The sequence below is a fragment of the Populus euphratica genome, unplaced genomic scaffold (genome assembly GCF_000495115.2).
Source record: "Populus euphratica unplaced genomic scaffold, PopEup_1.0 scaffold259.1, whole genome shotgun sequence".
In the NCBI taxonomy this organism is placed as follows: domain Eukaryota; kingdom Viridiplantae; phylum Streptophyta; class Magnoliopsida; order Malpighiales; family Salicaceae; genus Populus; species Populus euphratica.
In genome coordinates, this window is record NW_011500143.1 from 118,830 (window position 1) to 138,314 (window position 19,485).

General features: G+C 32.2%; 1 protein-coding gene across 2 annotated transcripts; it reads left to right on the top strand.

Moving 5' to 3' along the window:
* Window positions 1–404: 404 nt before the first annotated feature.
* Window positions 405–9,858, top strand: LOC105110691 (signal recognition particle 54 kDa protein, chloroplastic-like). Of its 2 annotated transcripts, none has more exons than XM_011005796.1 (15): window positions 405–666; window positions 793–931; window positions 1,214–1,281; window positions 1,359–1,460; window positions 1,850–2,002; window positions 2,128–2,205; window positions 2,589–2,714; window positions 2,839–2,941; window positions 3,593–3,693; window positions 6,365–6,502; window positions 6,583–6,726; window positions 6,980–7,055; window positions 7,991–8,076; window positions 8,182–8,307; window positions 9,119–9,367. In XM_011005796.1, exons 1-15 carry the CDS (start codon window positions 484–486, stop codon window positions 9,230–9,232), a joined length of 1,737 nt encoding a protein of 578 aa, XP_011004098.1. In that variant the 5' UTR covers window positions 405–483; the 3' UTR covers window positions 9,233–9,367. The 2 variants fall into 2 exon arrangements, with proteins under 2 accessions (XP_011004098.1, XP_011004099.1); XM_011005797.1 differs by lacking the exon at window positions 9,119–9,367 and adding an exon at window positions 9,380–9,858 and having other exon boundaries at window positions 406–666.
* The last annotated feature ends 9,627 nt before the right edge of the window (window positions 9,859–19,485 follow it).

Genomic DNA, 19,485 nt, shown 5'->3' on the forward strand with positions numbered 1-19,485 from the left:
CCTAGTTTTCTTACAAGTTGATAAATCATACTTTATATCTAAATAAATTCTTAATTTTTTAATTTTTAATTTTAATTCTTATAAAATTAAATTAAAAATAAATAAATAAAAATTAGATTATAACAATACCATTAAATTCTGGTATCAACCGGAAAAGTAAGAGATTTATTCTAAGAAAAAAAAAAACAAGGAAAAATGAAAGAAAGAGATTTATTAGTAAATTGAAGTCAAAAGTGTGATGTTGAAAACCATATGGACTATATATTTAATTTTTAAAACTATAGGGACTAGGCGAATACAAATCTTGCTTAATTTTGATCTAAAATATCCACGTCATATATTTTCACGGCTCTGATCCCAGAAATCAAAATAAAGCCATATTCCGCGTGTTATACAAACAACGAACTTGATAAAGAAGAAGATAGAACAAACAGATTTTCCACACCTAAAAAAAAAAAACAGAGCGCTTGTTACCTTTTGGCAATGGAGGCCGTACAGTTCTCGACCGTTGCCTCCCGCCATTTCTCTACTCCTTCTCTCTCGAGAAACAACAAGACTCTCTCTTCCTATTCAAGCCGTCCAAGATATTCAACTAAATCTTTTTGTTCTTCGTGGACTGGCTCAAGCAATAATGTCACTTCGCTTTCCTCAAGAAATTCATTCACTGTAAGTTCAAGAAAGAAAAAAAAACAATTCCCATTTTAGTAAATTTGGAGTTTTTTTTTCATTCGGCTTATCTTTTGGTGTACAAATTTCTCTTGTTTTTTCTTTCTCTTTACCTGTGGTGAACAGAAAGAGATGTGGAGGTGGGTGAATTGCAAGAGTGTTGTTACTTTGAGAAGAGAAATGGGAGGTGGCGTGGTAAAAGCTGAAATGTTTGGTCAGTTAACTAGTGGTCTCGAATCTGCTTGGAACAAGCTCAAAGGAGAAGGTTTGAGCTTACATGCTTATTTTGTCTATTCAATTAGTTTTCTTTTCTTTTTTCTTTTTTCCTTAAAAAAAGGCTAGCAAATTTAGGCACGGAGTAGTGTGTTTTAGCTATTAAAAATACATCAATGTTAGCAACTAATAAGAAAAGGAAAGCATTGATTTTGGTATCTATAGATGGATTAAAACTGTGGGTTTCTTTTCTTTTTCTGTTTTAAATATTTTACATTTTCATTTTGTGGGTGTTTGTCTTTTGTTTGCCGTTGAATTTTTTTACCTGCTGTAGAGGTTTTGACCAAGGAGAATATTGTGGAGCCAATGAGGGATATTAGAAGAGCTCTACTGGAAGCTGATGTGAGTGAATTTGCAAACTAGAATTCGAGTTTCTTTTAATGCTTTTAAAAAACAAATTATGGTTGGTCTATTGACAGGTAAGCCTTCCTGTGGTTCGAAGGTTTGTTCAATCAGTCAGTGACCAAGCTGTTGGTGTTGGCCTAATTAGAGGAGTGAAACCTGATCAGCAATTAGTCAAGGTGTAAATTTCTGTGAACTAAATACTTCTAAAATGTAATTAATCTGAGTGATTTATGAAATAAAAGTGGTGAAGTTTCCTTCTTTATGTTTGTGAACTTCAATAAATTTTCAGTCAGTTTCGATGTTGTATGTGCTCACTAAATATTATTGTTTGGTTGGCTCAGCTGGTGCTGTATTCTTCTATTGTCTAAGTTATTGTCTTTATTTTCACATTTGAATTGAATCTACCTGCAGCATGCATAAAAATTCCTAGGAGGCAGTGAGGATTACTTGCAATAATTTGATGAGTGTTATATAGTGAGTTTATGACTTTAATGTGGAAGTTGAGCAAAGCTATGAAGTCTTTATTGTGTTTGTATTGATGGTTATGAATATCTGGTTCTTGCAGATTGTGCACGATGAGCTTGTGAAATTGATGGGTGGAGAGGTATCTGAATTGGTCTTTGCAAAATCTGGTCCCACTGTAATATTACTGGCTGGCCTACAAGGTGTTGGGAAGACAACTGTTTGTGCAAAGTTAGCTAATTACCTTAAGAAACAGGTGCATTTTGAAAGCCACAACTTCTATTCTTTTCTCTGGGGTTTGTGGGTGTTTGTAGTTGGCTGTTGGTAAGCTTTTTGTATGCTCAGTTGTGTTGGTGACACCAGTTGTGTTGGAAACCACAGGGGAAGTCTTGCATGCTTATTGCGGGAGATGTCTACAGACCTGCTGCCATTGATCAACTTGTTATTTTGGGTGAACAGGTATTGAATTCTGACTGTCAAGAAATTGCTTTAGTACTATTTGAAGAGTTATGGATTAATGTTGCTGTTTGGTGTTTTAGGCATTTGCCTATCTTTTGGGTTTGGCCTAGGCTGTCAAGTGAAATGTGCAATTAACGTGAGCATTTGTACTGGTAGAGATTGACACTCTTACCATATAGTGATGCTAATTTTGTGAAGGCAAAGGCTATTCATGTTTCCTACTCCAAGATTAAATACTAAAAATATGACGTTTCTTATTAACTTGAAGTGAACTAATTTCCATGTTTGTTAAGTTACAGTGGTTAATAAGATAGTTGTTTTGCTTTGCTAATATATCTTTTATATTACTCGTTTTTCTTATATTTAGTTGTAGCCTGTGACAGGTAGGTGTGCCTGTTTATACAGAAGGAACTGATGTTAAACCTTCAGAAATAGCTAGGAAAGGTTTATCAGAGGCCAAAAGGAAGAACATAGATGTGGTCATAGTAGACACTGCTGGAAGGCTTCAGGTTAATAATTTCTTTGTGTCTGATCTTCTAAAGAGTAGGAAAATATGCCTTTTCATTCTCTGTTTTTGCAGCACGTACTTTTTTATTTAACTGGAATACATTTTATTTTGGTAATATTTAACAGATAGACAAAGGGATGATGGATGAGCTGAAAGACGTTAAAATGATATTGAATCCAACGGAAGTTTTGCTTGTTGTGGATGCAATGACTGGCCAAGAAGCTGCAGGTACTCTGGCCTTCACTTTTCTTTGATAGTGGTCAAATGATTTGGTTATTATTTGAACTGCTAGTCACAGTCTTTTAAGTGAGCCTGAAGAAACTGTTATTTCTTGTATAGAAACTACAGATTAATGAGGTGACTTTTCTATCTTGCAAAATGCTCTTACCATGTCACACAAGCTATCGATTTCTTTTCTTTATATATATATATATATATATATATTCACATATAACATAGGTGTGACAGAAGTGCATAACAAATATCATAAAATTCTACTTTTTGTTGCTAACTATCATTAGTAATATTTTGTATAAAAAACTGAAAGAACTGTTTTGCCATTTTACCTAAAGCTTGTACCATTAGAACCTTCTTGAATTTGTTGTTCTTAATATATCAGGTTTTTATGTTAATCTTCATTTTTGTGATGAATCATTTAAAAGGAAATTGACAAACTTATAGCCATACATTGTTTTTCCTTAGTAGGCCCTATGGGCTTCAATATATAATCCTATGCATGCTGTATGTTCCAATTCAGCATTTTTTTTTTCCTATTTTGTCCTATCTATAATCTTAAACCATGCGTGGAACTCATATTCTTACACTTAGAATGAACATACTTACTTCATGGACACATTTCTTCTTTGGGTACATTCACAGCTCTGGTTACAACATTCAATCTTGAAATTGGAATTACGGGTGCCATTTTGTCCAAGCTGGATGGGGATTCTAGAGGTGGTGCAGCTCTTAGTGTCAAAGAGGTCTGTGTTTGAGTTTCCTTAGATTTTTTCATTATTTTATAGCAGCCTGATTTTATGTGAGGATGAGTTTTTTGTGATTGTATGACAAATGATGGAAATTATCATAATTATTTGTTCATTTCATGATATCTTTTGTATCTACTTTGTTTGTCAAGGAATTTTCTTAAAATTGATTGTTTTTTCGATAAGGAATTGTGATGGTTGTCTGTATGAGATTAAGGCCTTGGGATTATATTATAGGGAAATTGAATATGATTTCTTTGGCCTTTTTGGAAAATATTGAAAACAACTGAGTAATCAATAAATTTAGAGAAAAATGGTTATTTAGTGTGGTTTGATTGAGAACATCACCAAAAATATGATGGGGGAAAAGTAAGATTAGAGGAGAAGAAAAGAAAAAGAAAGAAGAGAAAGAAGAAGCTAAGAAGAAGAAAAAAGGGAGCTGGAGAAGAGAAAAGAAGGGTAATGTAGGAGGAGAGGTCTGGAACTCTGCAACTTTTGTTAATTTAAATAAATTATCTAACATGTAGAAAAATAACATATAAATAGTAAAACCCTAATAAAACCAACAATTGAGGTCATAGCTCATTAAATAAAATCATCCAACTAAACAACATAAATTAAGCCTAATTGATAAACTCAAATAAAAAAAATCCAATATTATAGGCTTGGACATGCTCAAGAGTAATGGGATGGGTTGTCCTTCGTCGTCTCCATTCATACACGTGCAATATGTGGCATGAGTCTGGTTTCTCCACCAACTCTCCTAGGGTCGAAGAAACTTGACCCCACAAGTTTAGTTTAAGGCGACTCTGATAATACTCCCAAAGATCAGGATTAAACTATTGCGATATCTCTTTAATAATCCAAGTATAATATGAATTAGGTATTCCTATTTATGAACTAAGATTCGTTGAATCTCATTGTCTCTAATAAAAATAACTTGTGTATCTGTAGTAGCATCAATATATTCTTTTTGTTCCTGTGATAAGGGTACGGTGATATGAATTTCAAAAGATATTTTATTATCTTTTATATATAATTGGGTCCTTAGTAGAGCTAATATCAATGTTTGGTGGTAGTTCAATCATTTATAACACTTAGAGTAGTCTACTACTAATTGTCTACAATTTTTTATTGATTTCCGAAGGACTTTCTTTAGATCTATTCTATATCATGAAATAATCTCTAATATTAGATAATTATAATACTTGTGTAAATCAACTTGAAGTTTGTATTGTTCAGTTGTTCGACAGTGGTGGGTTAAGGTCGTCTAAAATTGGCTTTCTTGATTTGAGGCTCTTGTGTGTTGGTTTGTTAGCTGCTTATCTGGTCAAAGAGGGTTGTTGTGGATGGGTTTGTTGCTGCAGATTGAGGAGAGTAGAAAGTTCTTGAAAGAGGAGAGTGACTGCTTGAATAGTGAATGATGATGTGTTGCTGACTTGTGTTGCAAATCTTGCTGTGGTGATTGAATCTGACTCTGTGTCTGTTGGTCTAGGCATGATTTTTTTTCCCCCTAGCGATGTGGTTGTTAAGGTCAGCTAGAGTTGGGCAGTGGGAGTGGCTGATGGTGTGAAGGTCAACTAGAGTGTCTGGCTAGAGATGGGCAATGGGTGTGAGGATCAACTACAGGTGCTGCTGTTGCTTAATCTCCTTTTGCTTTCCTTATAGCAAGGGAAATAATTGAAAGGGGATGGAATCATGGAAGGAATTGCTGCTGCTACTTCAATTTTTTTAGGCTTTCAAAAGATAACTTGGTGGCATTGTTTGATTGTTAGAACAATAAAAAACCGGGCTATGATATCAAGGTTGATGGGGATGTGTAAGATTAGAGGAGAAGAAGATAAGAGAAAAAGTGAGAAATAAGAAGCTAAGAAGAAGAAGAAGAAGAGAAGGAGCTGAAGAAAAGAAGAGAAGGGAAGGGGAGAAGGAGAAGTTCTCAACTTTTATTAATACATCAAAATGTCTATCATAACATGTAAATAGTAAAACCCTAATCAAAACCAACAATTAGGCTAAAAGCATATAAATGAAATTGTCCAACTAAATAACATAAATTAATTCTAATTAATAAACTCAAAAAAAAAAGAGAGAAGAAAATCTAATACCAAGGGCTTGGACGTGTTCAATCCCCAAACCAAAAAGTATTGAATTAGGCTATACTCCGTCGTCTCTGTCCATACACGTGTAATCTATGAAACGGGTCTGGTATCCCCACGGGTCTGGTATCCCCACCAAATCTGATTCTACGAGGCCTCTCAAATTTCTCTGTGAAAGAGAGCAAGAGATGGACTCACTTGTCTCTCTATCATGCATACATTTAGAGATCTAGTGCATAACTTATGTTGTTCATAAATGCAAATGTTGTAGGTTTTGGCTGGTCTAATCTTGCAGAAGCGCCATAAAAATGCTTTAATTACCTTGTGATGTGGCACTCAAAGTCCATAGTGTAATGCTGCATTTTGAAATTCCTTTGGAAAAAAATGCATGAATGAAGTAATTTTTGTTTGAGCAGCTGATGTATACTTGTGACAGCAGCTGTTGGTTGTTTCTTAGTGCTATTTTTTGGTGATTTTTCTTTTTTTGTTTGGTACAGAAGATGTACTGAATAATAAGTTGACAGTACAGATATTTCATATATATTTAGTATTTAGTAGTTGAGTGATGGCAGGTATCAGGAAAGCCAATCAAGCTTGTAGGACGCGGAGAGCGAATGGAGGATCTTGAACCTTTCTACCCAGATCGAATGGCTGGACGCATCTTAGGAATGGGAGATGTACTGTCCTTTGTTGAGAAGGCTCAAGAAGTTGTAAGTTCGAGTGAGCTCCATTTCTTGTTTTCTTGAATGAGCATATCTTAATGCAATTCTTAGTTGATTTGTCTGTACAGATGCGCCAAGAAGATGCTGAAGAATTGCAGAAGAAGATTATGAGTGCCAATTTTGACTTCAATGATTTCTTAAAGCAAACTCGTGCTGTTGCTAAGATGGGTTCCATGACTCGTGTCATAGGGATGATCCCAGGAATGGCCAAGGTATGGAAGTCTCCCTTAACTTCAATATTTTTCAGTTATTGGTTTGCTGGTTGGTGTAAGATACCTATGATTTTTGGATTAGTGATCCAAGTATTGTAGAATTGGGTATTTTACTGTCTTTTTTTGGGATTCAATTCATGAACTTAAAAGATGGAAGTTTCTAAGATTTATGTTGATCCTCTCTTTGCCTTTATAACTTCGTATGCTTATGGAAGAAGCTTCAGCTAATTTTCCTATATGTGCATGCAAACAGGTTACTCCTGCACAAGTTCGAGAAGCAGAGAAGAATTTAAATATAATGGAAGCAATGATTGAAGTGATGACTCCTGGTATCTTCTTCTACCTGATTTTTGTTTAAATTGCTTTTGACATACAAAACTTAGACTAAGCATGTATACTGTGATGTGTTACATCAATTTCTTATTTTGTGTGTTTGAATGGAGCAAAGGTTAGACCAATTCAGCCAGGAAGGGGTAGTGGTGATAAGACACCAGAGCTTTTGGCACAATTGCACTCATCTAATCTGGCTTTTTGCTGTGTCTTTATAATCCTCTTATCAACAGTTCTTTCTTCAAATGAACTCCAGAAAAACTTCAATCCAGTACTTGACTATGATAAGTCTTTATGTTATAAGAAACTTTGTTGGGTAGGATTCAATAAGTACATGATGTGTTGCTTGAATTTACTCAGAGACAAGAGCTATTCAATATTTTCCTTGTCAAAGTATTGCATTACAAGTTTTTTCCTGGATTCATTTCGAAAATAACTAAAGACATCAAACCTTTTATTATCTGGCCTAGCATGAATTGTCTTAACCAGCATTTCTAGTGTGTACCATGTTTGGAAAAGTAGAACTTATTCCAATCATGTGGATAAAGCGTGACAGTGTTGCCTTCTGAAGATTTAATAATTCTTTTTTTGCCATGCCTACTGATCTCTCTGCTGGTCATTTACCTATTATTCTTGCTTCTGAACCTTCATACTTCTACTTGACTCTCCTTTATTCATTGTTTGTCTTGGAAGCTAAACACACTCCAGTAACAAAAGCCAGTCTTTTGGAGTCAGCTCTGCTTGTTGGCTGATTCTCTAGTTGAAATGCATTTAATATTTTATTCAATGCAACTGAAGGTCTAAATGGTTGGTTGATAAAAAAATTCACAAAGATTTGTGTTGCATGCTTTTTCTTTTTATGTGATACAGTGTTCACATGTTTAACCCTTCAGAATATTCAGTAGTGCTTTCTGATTTCTTGTTTAATTTACAGAGGAGAGAGAGAAACCAGAATTGTTAGCAGAATCTCCTCAAAGGAGGAAAAGAATTGCTCAGGCTTCTGGAAAAACAGAGCAGCAGGTATGCACGCTTGCTACTTGATGTGTGCACTGGAAAATAGTGTTCTGTACTATCATATTTTAGCTGTTTACTTTAGCATGGTTATACTTGTGACATCAAAACTAGGTGAGCCAACTTGTTGCCCAACTCTTCCAAATGCGTGTTCGAATGAAGAACCTAATGGGTGTGATGGAGGGTGGATCTATTCCTTCCCTGAGCAATCTTGAGGATGCACTAAAAACCGAACAGAAGGTACCTTGTGTGCTTATGCATGTAAATTTTTCTTTGCACGCTTTAATGCTTCTTTTGCTGTTCATAACTCACATGATTATATTCATTGGTAAAGAGTTGCTGAGTCATGCTGATTGTACAGAATGTTCTCAGCAATTCTAAAGACTGAAAAAGTCCTGCTATTCAGTTCTAATGGTTATGTTTACCTACTTTGTTACATCCTCGTTACTGCATAATCTGTTCCAAGGCTGTGAAACTTCAAATAAGATAAATATCATGAGTGAAAAGTTATTTTGGTCAACACTGAGAACATCATTTTATATTGACTCATTGTTTCATCATGTTGCATAAATGAGTTAATTGTCTCTATTTGTATGTTTTATTATATCTGCTTACACGAGAGAATACTAGTTTCAAATACTAGTTTAAGTGGATGGTGGGAGTGTACTTTGAAAAGCAGAATAGTGTGACATAGTTTAAGCTGGATGGCAGAAATGTACCAAGGATTAGCTAATAAAAATGTTTGGCAGTACAGGTTTTTTTTTTTTTTTTTTTAAAGATGACCTTTGAGAAGGTCTCTGTATTTAGACTCCGCTTAGGGAGAATGGAAGAAAATGTTTTCTTTGCATGATCTGCCCCGTTCATTTTAGGGAGGATTGAAGGAAAACTTTTCCTTGCATGATCTGCTCCAGTCATTTAGACACTCGCAAAACCAAACAAGAAGCTAAACAGTCTATTATTTGGATTTTTAAAAATTGTATGGCATACAAAATACTTTCAAGTGTCAACATGGTAAATGGAACTTGGTCCTTTTATGTTTTCTTTTCAACAGGAAAAAACTTCTCTGTGGTTTCCATTTTGTTCGTTTAACCAAACTATTCTGCAGCTTTCACAATGTGAAAAGGCAGTAAAATTTGCATGGTCCTACACCTGCTGTATTATATAATTGTATGCCTTTTGCGATTCCCTTGTTTGAAGGCGTTAAGAATATTTGGAAACCAATAGAGAAACCAAGAAGCTTACCCATATCCAGCATCCAATTAGTCCTATCCTACTCTAATTGTTTGATGTTTTTGGGTCTCTCCTGGATAAGGCTCCTCCCGGCACTGCAAGGAGGAGGAGAAAATCAGAATCAAGGAAGCGGTTTGTTGACTCAGTATCATCAAGGGCGAGTCCTCATGGTTTTGGGTCTAGCAATTAGGGCTAATTAAGTCGGCAGGCACTGCAACAATGACCAGAAGTCAACGGATCATAGTCACAGTTGTGTTACCAGCTCTTTGATATCTCCTTATCAAGAAGGCGGAGTTCAAAGTCACATGAGATTGGAGAGTTGAGAGTTAATTACTCTCTCCATGAGATCAAATTTTTAAGATAAGAATGTTTCACCAGTGTTCATGACCCAGAACCATGTATTTTAAGCTTGTGAACTTTGTTTAAGAACTCAGAAATGTATGTAATGGCATGGAACAAAGGCTGAGATAAAATCATGTCATTCTGGTAATATTTCTTGTATACAGATTGTTTATTGCTTATGTTCAATCTAAGAGCAGGACACAGTAATTGTCTGCTGAAGGTATCCAGCTCATTATTCTCAAACTACATGTTCTGTCTGCTGTTACAGTCTTACAGATGTTAATTGAGGACCGGTGGCTATGTAAAGCTAATAATGACAAAATAAGCTAAGCTCTAAGTGTGATTTTGTTATTATGTACATCCAAGAATTAGTTAAATCTGACAGATTTCCCGGGAAGTTGTGATTCTTGGTGAACAAAGCAGAGAAAGTCGTCGAGATCCCTAAAACAGTAGCAATCTTTTAGCATCTGATTATCCTGTGCGTGACACTTGGAAATAAACTCTTTATTTAAAGGCCTAGTTTTGCAGATCTCTTCTTTTTTCCCCTTCTTCCTTGGCAAGCAAAAAAAGAGATAAAAGGTTGCACATACTTGAAGGACAGAATTAAGAGCGAAGAAAAATGGAAACATATGGAGCTTCAACAGAGTCAACATTTCCAGAGGCTGATGTTGATAAAGCATTGAACCCTGCCCTAAACAGGAAGTTTGAAGTTGATCCTTTATCGTCAGATATTTCCACCGCAGAGGAGATCCAGCAGGTACTTTTGCACTCAATTCAACCAGTGCATACGCACAGTACAGTAGGAAAAAGGACATCAATCAAAGTTGTGGTTGTGTTTTTTTCTTTAAATCATTTATTATTTGATTTTCAATAAGTTAAGTTCCGATATTGAAAATTAGCCCGTGCAGAAATGTTATGCGAATCTCGATTTGCCTTTTGCCTCTTGCCTCTTGCCTCATCTGGTTATAAAAGGGATCTTCAAATCATAAGCTCATGTATACAAAAAAGGGGTTGTACAAGAATGTGCACAATTAGTAAAGACCATTAGTCTTTTCAATCCCCTCAGTCCCCTATTTATTTTTACATTTTTTCTGTTGTAAAATGACATCTGAAAATTTGAAACTCGTCGAGTTGAAATGAAAGAGGAGGATGATGGATTTCATCAAGCTTTCGTGCGAGCTCATTATCTATACTTCCTTTACCTTTCTTTACCCAAACTCTTTAGAAATATGTATCTGGTTTGGTAATTAAGAGCTTTCAACATGCTGACAGAAATTCATTCCATCAGCCTCTTGATATGCCCGCTAGTATGGATTTTTTTTTTTAATGACAATACAAAAGAATCTCACTGGGGATGGATAAACAAGAGGAAGTGATCAAACATCCTCATGCTTGTTCTTTGCTCGTTCTTGTACCGGTATATTATTTCTCCATCAAAGTTTTGAAGTATACTCTCATTGCATTTCAGGAACAAAATGAGGCTGCACAAAAAAAGCGAAGGGAAAAGCAGGATGCTTTGCAAAATCTCAAAACAACCATCTTTGTTTCAGCTATCATCGTTGCCGTTGCCGGGGCAGTATTTGCCATAACCAAAAAATTGAGAGAGAACTGAAATCACTGGCCAGATGATATTATAAGCTCCGGCAAGTGTTCAGTTTTTTTCCCGGTATCTTAATCGTTTTTGAAACTATTGTTTTCAGCTCACAAGGTATTCTTTCTAGAGAACTATTTTTTTTTTTTTTCCAAGCAGTGAGGGATGGGCATGGAAACTCCACCTTGCTTTGTGAAGTGCTACATTTTATAATAATTATTATTATTATCGAAGGAAACAATTGATGTTAACTCAAGTCTTAAATGTTTAAAGTTGCTGCCATTTTATGTCTAACTGGGAAATTGTTCTTGAAATTCTTTGAGAAGCAATTTGATAATCGTAGAGTACAACAAGAAGGAGATCAATGCTAATGCTCAATCGTTCGTTGCTTAATTATTTTTGGACGAGTTGGTTTTACTAATTTCTACTGCACAGCACAGAAAGGGAATTCAGGCGGAAACCTAAATGCAGCACAGGACATACAGAGGCCAAAGCCAGTATTTCTTTTCCCCGACAGGAAAGGAAAAACAGCAAATTACAATAGATGAAGTAGGGTTTCGATATGGACATTTAGGGCATGTTTTGGTAAATATTTTTTTTTAAATTGTTTTTTTTATAAATGTAATAAAATAATATTTTTTTTTTAAATTTTTTTTTTATATTAATACATTAAAGTAACTTAAAAATATTAAAAAATTAATTCAACCGCTTCTTCACTATGTGGAAAACCAACAAAAAAATATCCTCTTCTTTTAGGCAAGTGGACAAATGTCCAATTCTTAGGCAAAGAAACAAACCCCAAATAATTTATTCAGCACTGGCATATGCCAATAACCTATTTTTTTTAAAAGAAAAATTTTCGGTTCATAAATAATAAAAATAAGTTACTACAAATTACTTATTTTCATCAAGAATAACAAAATTATGTCAGAATTTAATTTCAATTAAAAAAATATATAGTGAAAAGTCATGTTATAAAATAATATAAATTATATCTTGAAACCTATAAGGTTATGCTGTTGGATTGAAATGATTTATTAACATGGTATCAAAGCTTTAATGATTAAGTGATTACGAGTTTGAATCTCATCAACCTTATTTATTTGACAAAAATAAAGCATAATGATAGTGTAGACATATACAAGTTTCAAGCCTACAAAACTTTCACTTGAGGGTATGTCTTAAATAATAATATAAATCATATTTTGGAATCTCATTACCAAATTTTCTTTGTAAGAAAAAAAAAAGAAAAAAAAAAGAAATAAGCAGTTAAGAACATAATATGCCTCCCTAATACAACAAAAACAAAACTAAAATCCATCCTCCCTAATACAACAAAAACAAAATTGAAATTCATCTATCCTTGTTGTTATTACCATTAAAAAATGACTTGTTTACTTCCAATCATTTTTTTCCCTTTTCTGACCACGACATATTTAACAATTTATTTTTTCTCATGTTCTCTTCATCATCTAACAAAAAAAATTTCTTTATCATAACTCAATTTTTAACCCCTCTCCAAGATCTCCAAAAAAAAAAAAGAAAAAAATGAAATAAAATGAAGCAAATCTATTTAAAACAAAAAAATGATGAAAATAAAATAAAAAATACAATTAGGGATAAAAATGAAAAGAAATACCGAGAAAAGGTTAAAATTGGCTAAATAGTTAAAAATTGAAAAGCCAATAATTGAATTGGAAGAGGCGGCAAAATGCAAGGACCATTTTAATGCAATAAAGGATGAAATTGAGAAGAAAAATTAAAAAAAATGTTGAAATTTCCAAAAATAAAAAGCTAAAGAATCAGGGATCAAATTAAAAAATACAAAGGAACTGAGGGACCTTTGTGAAAAAATATCATTTTCTCTTAAGTGAAATGACATTATTTTATTGTAAATGAAATTGTGCATTTCACTTAACTCATAACAAAAAAAAAAAAAGCAACAAAATGACATTGTTATGGTGCATGGCAAAAACAATGCTCTTTTTTCTTATACATAACAGTTTGTAACTTTTTTTTTATAGGTTTTTTTGCCATAGTTCAACCATATTTTTCTCTCTTTCATGCCTCCTACAAACTTTGAACAACATACCATCCCCCCCTCCATGTTTATTACATGCTCAGCAAAAAAATAAATAAAAATAAAACAACTCTCTAACTCTTTGAAATATCAATAAAAATGGTGTAAATAGACTAAGAAAAATAGCCTTAGCTAGAGATACAACAATGATGTATTGTTGAGATTAACCTAAAAGAATTAATGGTTGCGATCACGCCTCCACCACCAAAATGGTTCCATGATCTTCATCTAACCTATAAATAAAGGGAGAAAGTAAGAGAAAAGAGGAACCAAGTTAGAGAGAGAAAGTTCCAAGAGGAAGAAGAAAAAAGAGATTGAATTGAAAGGAGTGAGTATGTTTGAGCCAAGAGGTGAGAGAGATGATAGGAGAGGAGGAAAGAAAAAAAGGAAAAAAAGAGAGGAAAAAAATCTAAATAAGAAAACCTAAAAAAGAGAGAGAAGAAAAGGAGAGTATTTTAGCTAAAAATAGAGTTGGAGTGAGTCATGAAGAAGCAAAAGAGGAAAGAAGAAGAGAGAAAGAAAACATAAGAGAGAAAGAAAATAGAAGAGAAAACTATTCAAAAAACCCTTTTACTGCTAGCATGCTAATATTTTAATCACCACAATAGATTCTCCCTTACCTAGAACTAGCCCAAAGATAAGTCATATCTTTTTTCCTTTTTTTGTTATAATAGGTTTTGCAAATTTTACTATTTATAATGTAAAATAATAAACTTGTCATTTTTCATGCATTATTGCTATTCATCCATGCATTTTTATTTTATTTTTTTATTGACTTCACATTAATGTTAGCTTTATTTTGTAAAAATGATTTATCACCTCTTTGAATATACATGTGTATGTAAAAATTCATTTTTGAAAGTAGATTACTATTCACACATTTTTTTTTTTTTTTTTTTACTTTCTTCATGATAACATTATGTTTTTATCTTTTTACATGTACGTATGTGTAATTATTTATTAAAAAAAACAAAAACTAAAACAATGTTTGTCTCATGTGCGTGTGGGGCATGTCGAGATGTCGGGATCGAGGAGCAGCTACCTAGTTGTTTGGTTTATAATCATTAGGAGACCCATGTGAACTAGTCTTATATAAAATTCTAGGATAAAAAACTAGTTATGGTTGGGAAATGTATTAGTATCCTTAATGCATCTTACCTAAGATAAACTGCATTGTATGATCTAGATATCACTTAAAGGTATTGACAAGTTCCTAATCAATGGTCTGTTTATGGCTTAAAACAAATATTAACGCTCATGAATAAATTTAGTATTTTAAATTTATTATAAACTAGTATACCTAAATAAATTCTTGTGAGAAAAAAATCATATAGATGCCCTGACAAGGTTCATCAATCCTGGAAGGTGAACGGGTTTTCCATAACTCATATATCATGGTGAAAATATTTTAAATTAAAATTGATGAATATTCAAAATAATTCTAAGAATTTTCTAGGCAACTTCTGTTATATAAATACAAATCTACTTAGAAGTCCAATATTTATATAAGAATGTTGACCATTAATTCTCATAAAAAATTTAGGATTTATGAAATATTTTTTAAATTCTCATGTATTCAATAAACTAGTTATTAAATCTAAAAAAATATATGTAAAGATAGTTTTTGAATTTTTATGTATGTAAAAAAACTATTAAATCATATCTTGTATTTTTTAAGTCAAAATATGATATTAATTTATTTTTTAAAATGACAAATCATTTTAGTGAATCTTCATTTTCTTGTAGGACTGCAAATTCAGGCAGTTATCTATATAAATTATCGGATAACTTGTTAATTTTGTGTTGCTCACGGTTGTGATTCATCATGGGCAAAGCTACATTATGGGGTAGAGGGCAATTGCCTCCGTAAATCTTTTGAACTTTTTCCTTCATTCCTTAAACTTTTTTATGTTTTCATACAGTTCCAAATAGAGATGCATTAATTGCTGCCAAAAAAAGAAATTACCCTCAAATAAAAAGTATAATTAAATCACTGTGATTGATTGAACTTTCTGTGTGCGGTACAAGTACAACACAAGTGCTGTTCTTCTAGGTGAGAGAGGAAGAGGGAGATTTATGGTGATTAAAGGAAAGTAAAATAACAGCATTAAGCTGGTCTTATTTGAGTTGCAACACTGTGATGCATGGAGAGCATATGATCTCTTATTTAGTACAGTAAAATAAGCACCAGGGGACTCCTTATGATCTCATTTTTGGCAGAACGATTAACCAATTATAGGAACTCGAGTAACAATTCTGTTCCTGTCAATCCAAACACGAACCCTGGTGCAAGAAAACTCTCCGCTCACAACCGTTCCTTCCAGCACAACCTGAGCATCAACATTAGGGTTTTGCGTCTCCACTGTCACTATAGCCACCCTTGCTTGTGCTCCAAGGAGCTCTGGCCATGAACTCTTACCTGCAAAAGTAACAAATGATTGTATCATAACACACTGCAGTTTATACAAAATGCTATTAATTCTAAACTATATGACAGAGTTTAGTCTCTACCTTGACACTCTGAAGCCATTGTGTTTTTTCTAATGCTCCACTCTCTAACAAATATTTCTTTCTGCTGCAAATTAAGCTGTGATTGCATTTGAGATAGTAATGGGTACTTATAGTGCTTCGTGTTCGATAGCTTGACTTCACCGTTACTGACCTTTAACCAAGAAGGCTTTAAAATTCAATTCTGTACAGCTAGCGACGAGAGAAATCGGACTTCCGTTCCCACGATTTTACAGGTGAATTAATCCCCCTGAATTTTTCTTTCTTCGTTTTAACGATATACGCGTTCAAAATAATGATCGATCAAGAAGACGCTCACCCTCTCTCTCTCTCTCTCTCTCTCACTGGCCATCAAAACTAATGACTTAGCGCATTTTCCTATATGTGTGTTTTGTCATGTTGCATAAATTTAAATCATTCAATTAAGATTAAATATAGTTTTAGTATAGGATGAAGATTATAAGAACTTCATTTTTATATTAATTAATATATCTCACTTAATTTAAATCCATGAATTAATTAAAAACCATAGGTTAGATTATTTGAAGTTTGACTAAATTCAGAGGTGTGTTTATTTTTATGGGAAAAAGCCAGTCCATAATTGTGTGTATTTTGTTTTTCTTTTTCCTTCTATCTTGGGAGATTACCCGCCATCATATATTAAACTTTCACACACATATTAGAATGGTCGTATTTTAAAAATATTTTTGAAAAAATTAAAAAAATTAAGTTTTTTATTTTAAATTATTTTTTTTATTTTGTGTTTTCAGATATATTAAGGTTCAGATTTTAAAAATAATTTTTAAAAAATAAAAAAAAATATTATTTTAATAAATTTAAATTATTCAATACTTTAAAAATAATCATTATTGTATTTCTTATATTTTGATCAGGTCAAAATAAGCAGGTTATCCATATCATGACCTCGTTTAAAAAATAATTTGACTGCTGACAACCTGGTTTGAATGTTGATATTCACGAGGGAGCTTAACTCTTAGTTCTCGAACCAGTACAGTATGCGTGTAGGCGCACATGTCATGAAACATTTTATTACCTTGACTAATTATTCAATTTCTATTCAGCTTCCCAGGATTGCAGAATATTGAGTTCAGCTCTATCTCCTCCTTTAGTTAGGGTTCTAAAATCAATCACCTTTTCTATGTGAAGAGAGAAAGAAAAGATACTGTTCATCACTGGTAAAATATAGTCTAGAAAGAGATGATGAATTAGTTCTTGGCTTTCGTTGTAATCTCTTGATGTCCTAAACTGTCCATTGCCGTAAAATTCAATTCTCGGACAGCTAAAAACGAAATTGTGCAGTCTTTTTTTCTCTCTCTTTTTTTTAAATGGTTTTACTTTGGGAAAATTAAGTCATACATTTTCATAAGACTTCCAATGTATAAATATCGGCTGAGTAAACATTGTACCTTGACTCTTTCAATTCAATTAATGCTAATCAACCTTATCAGCTTAAGTGGTAATTGGGTTATAAAAAGAAAAGAAAAGAATATTCTATGGTGGTTTATTTCACACTTCATAATTTGTATTTGATGTTATGGTATTGAAAGCTTTTTTAAAATATTTTTAATTTAAAAATTCATTACAATATTTTTTTTATTTTTAACATTAACATACTAAAATCATAAAAAAATTTTAAAAATTAATTTAATAATCTCTTAAGATAAATATAATTAAAAAAAAACAAAACAAAACATACCACACTCCTGCACAATATCTTCAAATGTTGATACTTGCAAAACAGCTGGTATATATTTAACATAATTTGAACATATTCCTGATTCCTTGATGAGTAAATCATTGCTATTGAATGGATGATGATGGAGTTATTTCTCCTCCATCCACTCTTTTTTACCAGAGTATTGCAAGAGTATACGTGCAACCATTACATAAGAACGACAATCAATGATGAAAAACAAGCGGGAGCCAACAGGAGCTGCTTCTGTATTTTTTCTTTTCTTTTCTCAAATTTATGTTTTGACCATTGGGGATTACGGCTGGTTTGTTTTTTATTTTAAAAATATTTTAAATAAATTAAAAAAATTTATTTTTAATTATTTTTTTTATATTTTCAGATTATTTTAATGTGCTGGTATCAAAAATAAATTTTTTAAAATAAAAATATATTATTTTAATACATTTCTAAATAAAAAACACTTTAAAAAGCAATCGCAACCATACTTTTAAATAAATTCAAAATTAATGTGTTGGCGATGGTAGCAGTATGGAAACTAAAAATGCATAAATTACACTAGATTATCATGAACATAAAAATATCTACTTAGTGTTTCTATTTTTTTTAATTGAGAAGTAAAAAAAAAAGTAGAAAAGGGAAAAGAAAAATAGTTTTTCGTTTGTAAGCAAATCCTAAGAGATTGATCAAGAAAGCAGACCGGGAAAATCAAACATGGACTAATAGATTAGTAATAACACTAACAATAAATTATTTATGAAAAAATAATTTGGATTTTTTTATTCTTAAAATTTTTAAATATACCTTAAATATGATTTTATCACAATTATTAAATTTTGAGCTTTCAATCACACATAAAATATGATCATTCTATTTTGATAATTTTTATTAACTTGCTTTAATAATTATAATTTTTTAATAAAAATAATTATTCTCTAAAAACCTTTTATTATCTAAGATAAATAAGAGATACATTAATAAAAAAAAATTAATGAATTTTTTTTCAAAATGATAATATTTTCAAGTATAAATGGATCGATCTTGAAACCTTTAACTCCAACTACCTGTCTAGCACTAGTTTCTAATTAAACCTTGTAACAATTGACCTAAGATGAATTGATCGATTTCTCGAGTTTAAAAACAACTTTAATGATCAGTAAAAACATGAATTAAATTTTCAAAAAAAAAACTTTGAGATAAATAACTTTTTTAAAAATATTGAGAAGATGCCAAATTGATCAACCTTGGTCACCCCACAATCCAGGTCATGACCTCCATTGAGTTTAATAACTTTATTTTTTTATAAACTATTTTTATTTAATCATAAGAAAAAAATATATAGTTGCAAAATCGAGTATCAAACTTAAAATTGATGTTTATTTAAGACCTTAATATACCTTATAGAAAGTAGAAAAAATAAATCATAAAACTCATTTCCCAACCAATCTAATATTGAAAAAGGGTGAAGTAAAGAAAAATCAATTAAAAAATTAAAGAAGCAAAAACTAAAGAAAAAAACATTTTGGTTTAAATGAGTATATATGTCAAATTCATGTATCAGGTAACCCAAATCAACAAGTCAAGCCTGTTAATCGGGTCATAGATTCCAATGGAATTAATAACTTGTTTGTTTCTCTGAAACTACTGTTTAATTAATTATATGATAACAAAAATAGACAATTGATTAATACTTAAAAGTACATTTTTATCAAGGTTTTATATCATTATTTTTGCAATTGAAGTATCAATAACTCCATAACTAAAACATGCTTTATAATAATATATCTAATAATATAAGATACCTTTAATTTATGGTAAATATTCATTTTAAATACAGGTCTATTATATAAACAAAAGAATTGATTGATGAATTCAAGAACTGAAATTGAAAGGACAAAGAGATAGCCAAACTTAGAAAAGAGATGCCGGTGCAGTCTAAACCGGAACACTGTTCGG

Bases quoted from the DNA above. Each gene is read 5' to 3' on its own strand.
- LOC105110691 (XM_011005796.1), top strand. From the start codon at position 484: ATGGAGGCCGTACAGTTCTCGACCGTTGCCTCCCGCCATTTCTCTACT. The intron at 667-792 runs GTAAGTTCAAGA...TGTGGTGAACAG, and splicing joins CCTCAAGAAATTCATTCACT to AAAGAGATGTGGAGGTGGGT. The intron at 2,206-2,588 runs GTATTGAATTCT...AGCCTGTGACAG, and splicing joins TTGTTATTTTGGGTGAACAG to GTAGGTGTGCCTGTTTATAC.